Source organism: Xiphophorus maculatus, chromosome 19 (genome assembly GCF_002775205.1).
Source record: "Xiphophorus maculatus strain JP 163 A chromosome 19, X_maculatus-5.0-male, whole genome shotgun sequence".
Lineage (NCBI taxonomy): Eukaryota > Metazoa > Chordata > Actinopteri > Cyprinodontiformes > Poeciliidae > Xiphophorus > Xiphophorus maculatus.
Window position 1 is genome coordinate 18,294,283 of NC_036461.1, and position 12,194 is coordinate 18,306,476.

At 40.3% G+C, this 12,194-nt stretch overlaps 1 protein-coding gene across 3 annotated transcripts in view; it reads left to right on the forward strand.

Moving 5' to 3' along the window:
- ppp2r3a (protein phosphatase 2 regulatory subunit B''alpha) overlaps window positions 1-12,194 on the forward strand; it is a 69,222-nt gene that overhangs the window by 47,537 nt on the left and 9,491 nt on the right. The window contains exon 1 of one of the 3 annotated variants that reach the window (XM_023352716.1): window positions 9,932-12,017. The exons of the other annotated variants lie outside the window; for them this stretch is intronic. Within the exon in view, the coding sequence (XP_023208484.1) occupies window positions 11,877-12,017 (141 nt within the window). The 5' untranslated portion in view covers window positions 9,932-11,876. Of the gene's footprint in view, window positions 1-9,931; window positions 12,018-12,194 lie in introns of those variants that run through there. 3 annotated transcript variants of the gene reach the window in all.

Below are 12,194 nucleotides of genomic sequence, written 5' to 3' on the forward strand. Positions count from 1 at the left end.
ACCAGCAGAGCTCTTACGGGTATCACGAAAGGCAGACTGCAACTATTTTTCATAACCATTCTAGCCTGCCTGGTCCTTCCATGAACATAAAAATACATTCTTATTTTCATTATTATTTCTTTCAGATTTTCCAACCCCATGAACTTCTTTTTGTTTTGCATTTGCTTAGCAGCAAATACCTCCCTTCAGTACTTTATCTGAAGGTTGATCCACTCTTTTTACTTTAAAATCATGAGCATAAAAAAAATGACCGTACACAGGTGCTCTGGCTGGATGAGAGTAAACATGCAGCTAAAGCTACATTAGGATTTAACCAGTAGTATATTCATGCGTTAAAATTTTACTGCCCACATTTTTAGTCAGGACAAGAGAGAAATTAACCGTTTGGGGAAAAAAAGTATGAAATGTTTTGGTATAGACAGTTAAACAAATAGTAAAAGGAGCAACAAGGAGGAAGAAGTAGTAAGAGGACAAAAGAGGCAGAAGAATAAATGTTTGTGACACAAGGAGAAATAAAATATTTTTATTTTAGTTCCTGGCTAAGAAATGGAAAAAAAAAATCATGGGTTAATATTAGAAAAGGACGACAGAAAGATGGAGTAACTCAAATTGCAGCACCTGGGGGGAAACGAGTCATGCCGGTGGGCCCTGCATTGTGCAGTTGTTGACTTTGGGTCTGCGGAGGGTGACATCATTCCTTGGCTGCTTCCACAGGAAATAAGGTCAGAGCAGGAACTTTGGCCAAGCGTGGAAAGTTGCTCGTTTTGACCTAGGTGCAAGTACACGGATGAATGCGTGCACTTTTAGTTACACACTCAGTATACTTTCAGCCAGGGAGGCTTGGATTGTTGTAAGTAAGAATGGTTCCAATAGACTCCATGGTCAGCCTGAACAATGGGACATTCACCACAATACACACATCCAAGTGATCACACTCACATAGGGGCTTGCAAAACGCATCCAAACCCATTGTGTGTATTTCATAGTATTTGATGTTACACAAGTAGTGCATATTTGTGAAAAGAAATTAACGTGGTTTTTGAAAGGATTTACAAATAAAAATCTAAAAAGCAAGTCAATATACTGTAGAATTATTGAGTTTATTTTTTGCAAATACAGCTGCAAGTCGTCTAGGTTATGTCTACCCCAGCAACAGACATGTACAGACTAACATTTTAGCTAAAAAAATACACAAAAATTCATGGTCACCATAGTAAAAGAAAATTCAAGCAGCATTGATACTTTTGCAAGGCACTGCTTAGGAATGGTTTAGTTACCTCCATGTTTCTCTGATTTATTGTTTTGTGCACACGTTCATTGAGGCTACCCCGTAATTCACTCACAGTGAATGCTTGGATGTCATCCAACAGTTCCTAGTGTGAGGCGCGTCTCTCAAGTATGAGTGTGTGTGCGGACTCTACGTGCAACCCCAACTTTTTTGTGCATGTAGAGTTTTTCATCTGAAAAGTCAGCAAAGGGAGTCACAACTGCGTAACACCCTCAGCTTCCCCTGGGTTGCTGTGGAAACCACCACAACATGTTTATGAGCAGAAGGTAGGAGGAAGGACTCCCTCATCCCAGAATATAAGTTGTGCAATGCGATTGGCTGACTGGGATTCCCCCCTGCAGAATCACGGCACCATGGGAGATCAGACGCAGGCTGAATGTTTTTTTTTGTTTGTTTGGGTTTTTTTTAGATTTAAATCGGCACCACTGTGTTGGGGATGGGTGTGTATGGGCTTGTGTGTGCTCAGGGATCTTTGTTTCCTTGTAAAAGAGCTTGCCAGTGATCCAGAACATCATGGCTCTGTAAAGGCTTGGGTGTTACCCACTCCTCCACCCATCAACTTCCAGCCTACGTATTTATCCATCTCTCTTTGAACCTAGCTCTGCTCCACCCAAACTAAGCCAGGGGTGTTCGTCCTCGCTGATGAGATGCTCTCACCAGCATCCATACCAGGATTTATGCTTGGAAAACATGTCTTAGCTTGGCAACCTCTAATATAACTTAATGTGAATAAAATATAAGAATACAAAGTTTCAACCTTAATCAACATCTCTTTTGCTTTTAACATAAGTTATCAGTGGCAGTTCTGCATGCTGTTGCTATGTTGATGCAAATACAAGTCGTATCTAATTTACAAAAGTGAGTCGATGAGAATATAAAGCCAAAAGGGGGTCAGAACCTTCGGCGTCATCGTCAGTTCCATTCCATTCTAATAACAGAGTTCTGCTGCCCTCTAGTGTGACTTAAGCCTAACTGCAAGCTCACTCTTGGTTTCAACATGAAAAGAGACTTTTGGCACCATCTGCAGGACGACCTGAGTGTTGCGGAATTTGAAATCAGATTTTACATGCATGGATGAAAACAGTGCAGAATGTCTTTTCAGTGTTGAAACAAAAAGACCTGATGTGATTTAAAATGAAAAGCTTGTTGTATATAAAAACAAGAGGGCAGGGAAGCTAATGGCCTTTTTATGTCCTAAGTATTATTTCAAATGTTTATAAACATGTTTCAGTTCTATTTGATGGATCTAAATATAACATTGAAAGGCTGTGGCATTGAATGTGACGTGGGATCATTGATGCCTTTTTTTTCCAATAAAAAAGCAAGGTGCTGCTTTTCTCTGCTGGTAGCTGTGTGAAACTACACTGTAGCAACAACTCTAGAGCATGTAATCCAGCAGTTTCCCTTATGTAGGATTAGTCGCTTTGAATCCTGAGATGCACTGTAAATAGGTAATGTGAAACATAAAAAATCCCTTAGTCAGCATAAATTTTACATCTCAGGTCCACAAACAGTAGTGGATGATTAAATAGTGTACACTGTAAGGAAAAAAGCCATTTGGGGGGTGTGTCTACACATTTTGTATGTGGGAAGAATTAAGGGGCATGAATACTTCTGCGAGGCCTAATGTTTTTTTCTTTTTACAAATGTGCGGCTGTAGTTGATGATGGAGCTTCTTGGTGAATGTTTTGATTCCACCTTTCAGGCTCACGTATTTCCAGCAACTGTGGAGTACGTTGGTATGGGATAAAACCTGCATCATGGTCTGTTTTGGTGTTTGAGGAGGTAATCTTATTATGCCAGAACAGCCTCTGCTTCCACTCAGAGAGAAGCAGCTGTGTTTTTAACTACTCCCATGTTGTCTTCCTCATATTCGGAAGTGAACTAGACCGTGAATAGCACTGATTCACTTCATTTATCACGGAAGCGGCACTTGAACCTGATTCAATCTTTCAGACTTTGAGGAGGGGAGGGCGGTTCCCAAGGTAACTGGGCTGTGGGAGTGCTTGCAGCTCCTTGTCAAGAGGAAGCGAGACTGGAAATAAAGAACATTAGAGCAGCGAAGTGAACTGTGTTTCCCATTCTTGGCATGGGAGCCCTGAGAGCATTCCTCCCACATCTCTATCCAGGGAAAGGGTTATCACCATGGTGATGACATTTGGCAGTGTTGGTCCAAAGCGAGTCGCTGTACAATCACATGGGAAAGACATGGGATAGTAACCTGCTTCCCATCATATCAGGTTTAGGTTTAAACTTAGAAGAGGTAATTTTGCTCTTGGTCTTCAAAAATAACATCCCATAAAAAAAGCATATGGCTGGCATTCAAAACAATACACACTCTCCAGCGAGATTGAAAGTGGAGCTATACTTATATAATGAAAACATAACGTTTTTTACTTTTTACCAACTTAATTTTATTTTACCTAATTTACAACTCCAAGAAATAATCTCAGTTGGATCCAGAAATAACGGGGCACTTTTTTTTTGTAGTATACTCATATACAGCTGAGCAAATCCTCACAATTACTGAGAAAACTTGTGCTTTCCCTCCTTCATTTTTGATCCAAGCAAGCAAGATCAATCCCTGCGGTGGGACATATTTATAGTCTGTAAATCTTCTTAATGTTTCTTTCATCCTCCAGGCAAAACATAAATGTTAGAACTAATTGCTACATTTTGGTCCTCCCCTGATTGGGGAGCACCCCGTGTACTAGTATCGGATTTGGATAAAAGGTTTTTTGTCTCATTATGATCTCTTCATTAAGACAGCTTAGAGTGCCTATAAAGAGTATTCAGTCCCTTGGATGGTTTACCCTTTTTAAATGCTTTTAAGAATCCATCCTAATGTACAAAATGTGGCTTTTTTTGACCAACAAAGTTACAAATAAGCCCTTGAATGTCAAAGCAAAAACTGATTCCTATAAAATTACAATTATTTAACATAAAATAAGTGATTACATAAATATTCGCCTCTTCATGTCAGTTTTTAGTAGCTTTGTTACAAATGCCAGCCTATCATCAATCAGATCAGTATGCAGCTTCAGAATGGATATAACCTTCTGTGACACAAAAGTAGCCACCGTTGGATGTGCAACAGTCTTAATTTTGGCACTGAAACTGCGCCATATTGTCTTTAAAACACATGGAGGCAATGTGAGTGGAAGGTCATGATGATTTTCATTGGTCCAGGGTCATTGTGTTTATTGATAATATGACAGAAGACAACAGAGGCCAGAGGAATGATGAAATGTTCTTGAGAAGTATCCTCTCTGGTGAGTGAACCACACAGAGCAAAGCTGTCTTGGCAAGATTTTAAAGTATCATTGGAAACGGATGCACAGAGAAAACAACACTGGAGATAATGTCAACCTTTATGCCCATTTGAGTCAACATTTAAGAATAATTAGTTAAGCGAGTTCCTTTCCACCTTTTCTTACTAAGACTGCTTCAGTCTGTATTCAATGAATGAAGATAATTGGCCCATTTCCCAATTGTGAATACTCCTCATCCTGCAAGACTTATACAAGAATCCATTTAAGATTCCCTTTTAAATGAACATCTTTTCCAAGTTCAGTTGAAAGATCTTGAGGGGAAAAAGCTTCTTTTCCACAGTGTGATGTCCCATTTTCTTGTAGTTCAATGGGAAATCTTGCTGTCTGGAAACCAAAGAACCTGTTTCTGAACTGCTACAGTGTTTTTAGGTTTTGTTTGTGGCAAAGTCTCTTACTGACTGTTCCTCAGACAAAGCACAAATGCGGGGGTGATTGTGCCTTTTCTGCAGTCGCACCTTCTTCTTTCCACTAGTTCTCCTATAAAAGAACTTGGCCTCTTTAAATCAAAGCTCAAGAGTTTTTTTTAAATTTTGACAGACTTTTAAAGAAGTTTCACTTAAACATGGTGTGAAACTTCTGGTTTTATCTGGTCTTTCTTCCTTTTGACCTGCTCTCATGTTCTCTTTATTTTGTGAAGCACTTTGCTCACCAACATTGTGTTTGTGGAAAGTGCTATAGAAATAATTGATGGAAAGTCTGATTTACTCTCTTCAGGACAAAAACTTCCGTCATGTTCTTGCTTCAGTCTATGTGATGTATCGTAGGTAAACTTGACAAAAAGACAGACTTTCTTGGACTTCATCAATGTGTTGATGGTTTGAGCTCAATGACCTAAACGTGATATTGTGTCCGTCCAGCTGAAACAGATGTTCACTCCATGACACTGGTCGTAAATTTGCTGTCTTGCTTAGCATCTATTTTTGATGCTGTTTTAGAAAAATTTTGCAGTCCACGTTTGACATAATTTTGAATTTGGCTGGCTCACTAACACCAGACTTTTTAGCTAAGTTTGTGCTCAAGTGTCAACTCTTGAGTTCAACTTAAATTCAAAAGGATTGAATTAAGGCAACCAAACTATCATGACCCGTAATTTTTCGGGTTTCCTCTTGTCCCTCTAATATTTTAAACTTGGCTTTATATCTAATGACTAAAGTCTTCCCATTACATCCATCATCTTCTCCTCCTAATATTTTGTACATGACATTGTCGGCCCAGCATCCGTTAATGAATGCATGTGTGAGTAAACTCTGCCTGGTGCCTGAAGCAGAAATAAATATGAAATCAGTCGCTAACCTCACCCAGATAAATATACACACAGTAGACAGCCAGTTTCATAGAGTGAATGCGGGGGTGTGCGTGGGTGTGTGTGGGGGTTTTGGGGGTGTGTGTGTTAAGGAAGCTGTCATGTTCACACTATTTAGCTGCTCTTAAAGACGAGAATAAACAGTTCCAGTTAAGTGAATCCATCAAGACATACATGGATGCTCACACAAACCCACGCAGAACAATTTGTGTGGACTAATTAAGTCCTTGAGGACGACATGTGTGCATCTCAAGTGTGTATTCCACAGTTAGGTGACAGTTGTTGCTGGACAGCTGACCCCTCAATATTTCCGGTTCAGTACTTATATGATCAATGCCGTGAAGGCTAGTGTCTCATTTATTTCTGTTGTAGTGGGATTGGATTGGGTCCGAGTGGCGAGCATAGGACAGGATTGGGAAATTTAGCACTCAAAACACACATTGCTTTTCGTCTTTCCTCCAGTAATCTTCCATTATTTCTTCAGTTATCTTTTCCTCTGCTTATCTCCCCGTCCCCAGGTTTGCACAGGGGGAAGCATTTGCTTTAGTACCTCAGTATCAGCAAAGTACAATAAAAAAAAATCACAATTAATACTTCAACGTTTTTACCAGCGTTGCACTAAAAAGTAGTTTGTATAACGAGCTCACCTGCTGTGAAGATCCAGCAGGTGTTTGCTAATTGATGCGGGCTAGTCTGAAGGATCTGAGTAGGAGTGTTACGGGGGAAGAGTGCTTTGTGAGGCAGAAATTCGTAAGCCACGAAACTTCTTGAAGATGCCGCTTGGTACCCCCAGGCGTTTTGCACAACTGAATGGTTGCCACGGCAGATTTCTCAAACATGCGTGAAAGAATCCAGGTATGTTTTTGATGAGAGAGTAACATTATAACACGCTGTAAAGCTCAAAAAAAGTTGACCTTACATAGTACTGCCATTTAAATGGCAGTACTATGCAGGTGGGCTGCATGACGCAGCTGCTTACTGCGTCATGAGTTCTGCAGGAGCCAGCTAATGAACCTTTTATTTGATCCAGCAAATAGTTGAAAATCTAAAACATGTGGAACACTGACTCCTGAAGAATGGAGTTGAACACCCCTGAGCTGAAGACTTTAATAAACACATTTTACTTCAACCATGTTTCTATATGCAGCAGTCAGCCAAAGGGCTAGACTCATACTGGGATTTTACTCTCTGTTTTGATATGGCTTGTTGATAACTCAGCTGGCAGCATATTTCAACCCAGTTCCATTGTCCAGTTGTGACAAAATGTATTTACAAGCTTGTCGTATTTTATAAACTAAGCTCTAATGAACATGTTTATAAATATCTATCCGGTTCAAAGTTGCAAAGGAGATTACATGAAAGCAACAATTAGGAAGCTGCAGCAGCTAACTCACTCTCTCTTTCTTTGTGAATGACATCACAAATACCCCAAATCATTTAGTTGTTTTGGAGATAGACTCACAGATACATTAGCTAAAAAGAAAAAGAATGTAATGTAAATTCTCATGAAAAAGGCTGTTTGTATGTGTGTGTTTTTTATTTTTTATTTTTTTAAAACAGCTACACAAAAACTCAATGTTACAGCTTGGAACACATCTTACATTACATACAGTATGTATGGACTGTATGTAACAGAATTTTCACCTTACTACATGACTGGATTGAAATAAGTGTAATACTTGACCATTTTACTTTGAGTTAACATTTGTTGGAAATCTCTTTTAAATTAGCAATATATAAATTAATTGAATAGAACTTAAGTGGATGAATCACTGAGCTGTGTCCCATTGTAGCTTTTCTTTAATTGGACTTTGTGACAGTTTTAGCTAGAGCTTAACAACCTTAAGAGCCAAAAATAACCCAAACACAAGTTGATTTCTTCAATGAGCAATAAAAAGGTAATGGCTAATGTAAGACACATCAGTTCCGTTTGAATTTTTTGTGTCTTTTTCTCTTTAGTCACTCCTCAATGTGCCGTTGACTCACCGGCTCTCTGCATCCTTCTTAAAGGGAACAGTTTGTGCCAGAGTTTGTTTTCATGTCACCTGAGCGCAGCAGAGTACTAAATCCTGGATGTTTGAAGGATCGGACTCCCCACACCAATCTCACTGTCTTCACCGCTAAACTGGTCTCAGGCCCAGGCAGAGCGGGGCCGGGAAGGCTGGGTTACACCATCTGTCAGTCAGACAGGAAAAGAGCACACAGCTGCTTGGCGGCATCTGTTGGGGCTCACAGTTAAATACACACACATATCGCTTTATACAGAGATAAAAGAGTTCATAGATGCATTGCTGCAATTGATAAGGTTGAGATCAAGAAGCGCTAGAGGTATAATTTAGTGATAAAACAGGGATCAGGGGAATACTGGAACATTTTTGCAGTTTATTATGAGTTGTGGACCGTTTCCCACTGCAACATAAGAATCAGATGAGGGTAGGAAAAGAAGATAAGTTTCTGAGTGTGTGTAGCTGTGTGTGGGATCGGTATGCGACCTTGGCTTCAGTATGGCGTCCAGTTGTTCCGAAGAATTCAGGACGGTGTACAGGGAGTTACCCAAAACATAAGGTGACTCACTTATTTTTCTGGGCTTATTTCCATAGATGAGCACGCTCTCACAACTCCTCCATTAGTCTTGTGAGAATAGAAACCTTCACCTTCAGGTAGAAAAAATGCATTAAAAAACAGAATAACATTAAACTCTGAAAACTGAGTTAGGATCAAATATTAAATTTATTTAAAAAAAAACAAAACAAAAAAAACCCCATTTGTTTTTACTGTCAGAAACCTAAATAAGCCTCTGTATCACTAGAGGGGGCTAGATTTCCAGCTTGTGTTGCCCTGAAAGAGATCCGCACAACTGTCTGTACTTGACCTTAATTTCTCTGCTATTATAGTCAGTTGCTGTCCATGTGTTTGAATTATGTTTGCTACAAGAACGTATTGAAAAAGTCCAGAAGAATCTCCTGTCTCGCTTCATTAAGGCTTCAGATTGGTATCGCCTTAAATGACTTCCCAGCTTTAGTTAGGGAAAATACATTTTTGCCACCTTGTTACTGTATTGGCAACTAACAGACAGTTTTTGCTGTCTGTCATTTTATGAAAACATTAAAATGACATTATTTGCTATTTTACCTGGGCACAGGTAAAATGGCAAATCATGCTATTTACTGTTACCTCTGGTAAAATCGTGTGACAATTCAAAATTCAGTCAGGGGAATTAAATACATTTTTACCAAAATCACTGGTGATACAGAGATCGTTCCCCTAACAATCATAAATTTAACACAGATAAACTCGCCACTAGGCTGGAGGAGACCCCATGTTTGTCTTGCCACCGCATGAATATAAGGGAGGAGAAAAACGTTTTATTAAATGTCCTATAAAAGAAGTGCAGAAAAGAGAGGCCTCTTTTTGGTCACCAAGCGCCCAAAGCTACCCTGAGATTGATGAAGTGTTGCAAGAAAAAAAACAACCTTTTCTGCCCTGTTATTACAAACAAACATGTTGGATTTTCAGAGACTTTAACTGGACTGCAGGTGGGTTTAACCATCCCATTATGTAAGGTGGGGGACTCGTGATGCTGTGGATCTGTTGCTCTGTTGTTCCAATTTCCTGGGAACCTGAATGGACGTCATTGTCAGAATGTGTGAACGCTGAATTACACCGAGATTCAAATAAGTCCAGTCAGGAGCTGATAAGCCTCTTCACAAACAGTTTTCTGTCTAGAATCTTTAAGTAGCTTTTCTGTTTTTATGACATTTTTTTTTATTTTTATATTTTTATAATCTCACTGATACATAGCTTTCACTCATGATCTGAGTAACAACTTCCACACTGAAGAGTGGTGTTGTAGCTGTGCTTACATCGACTATGTTAGTGCGCAAATTGGAATTATGAAAAAAATCAGGTTTTTCAATAAAAAGTTACTGAGCTAGGATGAGGTGATTTTTCAGCTATATTGAAATCAATGTATTTTGCAAAATTGCATTTTAAACGCTCCCCACATCACACGAGTCATGTGATCCATAACCGGATGTTACTACTGACGGAAAATACGAAAAGGAGGACAAGAGCGATAGGAGGATGATGGTGAGGCATGTTTTTTAATGACTTATTGCGGGAACAAATTTATTCATGTGTGATTTTGATTGTGTTTCCCATTTAACAGAAACACTTCAGTTGCAAAACTTTGTTTTTTCGACATTAGCAGAGTATCGAGTAAGTTTTGCGTACATTTGAAATGGAAACACAGCTTTTTTTTGGTCGTTTGTCAAACATTTCTCTTGCCTAGCTCCCATTCACTGTTGGGATAGGCTCCAGTATCAACACTATCCTAAGCAGGGTTAAATTGTGTGTTGGTCTGACATGTTTGCTTTAGTCACCCTTTCCTGCATCCCTGCATCTCTAAAGTCAGGCCCAACCATTGAACATCTCTCACTGACGCACCATTCAAAGATCTTTGTAGAGTTGAGGTTTTAGACCGCAGCCCTTCCTGTGAACATGTCACTCTGGTAGCTTCTCTGGATCAGGTCTGTGTTCTCCAGAGCTTCAGCAATAGCTTTCCCCACCTTCACTCTCGCAGCATTTTGTTGCAGGAGCAAAGCTTTTAGAACCCAAGAACAGATCGATCTTACTGACCAACTTTCTCACTGATCCTTTGTTGCCAAGGTTCAGTCACAGGACTTTAAATCTCAACTCTCCATCACCAAAACGGGCTTCGGAGAGAACATCAGGCAGTACAGCATTGAGGTTTGAGGCCATGTTTCCAACCTGCTTTCACAGGCCTTCTTGTGATGCCGAATAAAGAAACCTGGCACTTTTTCAACATGACACGCCACTTGCTGGCAACAAAAGAGGAGACTTAACACACATTAGGCTTAATTTGCCAATTAGTTCAGCTAAATGTGTGAGGGTATGCACGAGTGATTGTAAATGTATTTGTAGTATGCTAAAGGATGCATGTAGTAAAAAGGAATGCTAATGTGGACCGTTCAATTTCACATTGTTTAATTCATCAACTACCTAACAGAGAATAATTATTTTCAGCTTAAGTGACAACTGAGAGCAGATTTTGGTGTTGAAAAGGTTCAGGTAAATATCTAAAGGCCCTCTTTAACTACTCCCTGTGAGGAATAAACTTTTTCTCGACAGCTGCTTCTCCTGCTGATTCATCACTTCATCTCGAATTACGTCTATGAAAATATTTCAGCTTACTTCTCCCGCAGTTTAAAGAGAAGCTTCCTGTCTGCTGTAGAATTATTTCAATCACTTTGAGTTGTAACTTCCTACTGGCTAACTTTAGTCCCGAGCAGAAACTGAAGAGGACCCAGTTCCTGCAAAACATAACTCACTGATATACAACATGTTTGCAGCCCCTGACCCACCCACTGCCCCAACGCTCAGGACAGACAGTTTGGTGCATGTTTGTGCACGCGCGTGTGTGTATTACCAGACCCCGACATGGCTCATGTTTCTCACCGCAGCTTGTCAGAGCCCAGCTTGGAGCAGGCGGCACCAGTCAGGCTACATCTAATGCACACATCCAAAGCTGACATGGGGACAGCTGACAGGTTTCTACCCAGAACAGAAGCTGTGTTTTGGGGTTGCAGCTGCAGATAAAGGAGCATGCTACCATGTTGCTTCGAACCTTTTTGTGGTACGGGACGCCTGAGGAAAGCCTCCTTACTCAGATTCATTAATGGAATACCGCTCTACAGAACGCAGCTTTTAAACTTTGTCTGGTCAAGGGGAGTGCATAGGACATAGCTTTTTGAAGTGTAAGTAGTTGCCAAAGGAGATATTGACGGATTGTATGGCTGTTTTGGCTCCTGAGTAAGCTCTTCCGTTACAGTTATAGTTACAGGAAGTAGTTTAATTTCTGGGCAAGCCACTTCATCTGTAGCCGCATCAGTGGCCGTATCTCATAGAGGAGTAGCGAGCGTCGGCCTCCACCATGATGATCAAGGAGGACAAAGAGGCTTCGTTACGGCAGGACCCTGACCTGAGGGGGGAGCTGGCTTTTCTGGCCAGGGGGTGTGACTTTGTCCTGCCCTCACGGTTCAAAAAGAGGCTCAAGTCTTTTCAACAGCAACAGGTCAGTCGGTTCAGCAGTCAGCATAAACACCGCGCAAGTGTGGTAGTGCAAAGGGAATGCATGGAGGTTGGACTGTCATCCATTTAATCGTTTGTTCATCACATAAAAGACAGACCTGGTGGTGCATTAAAGACACAGATACAGTAGTCGCGTCTTGTTGCTCTTAGACACAGAGTT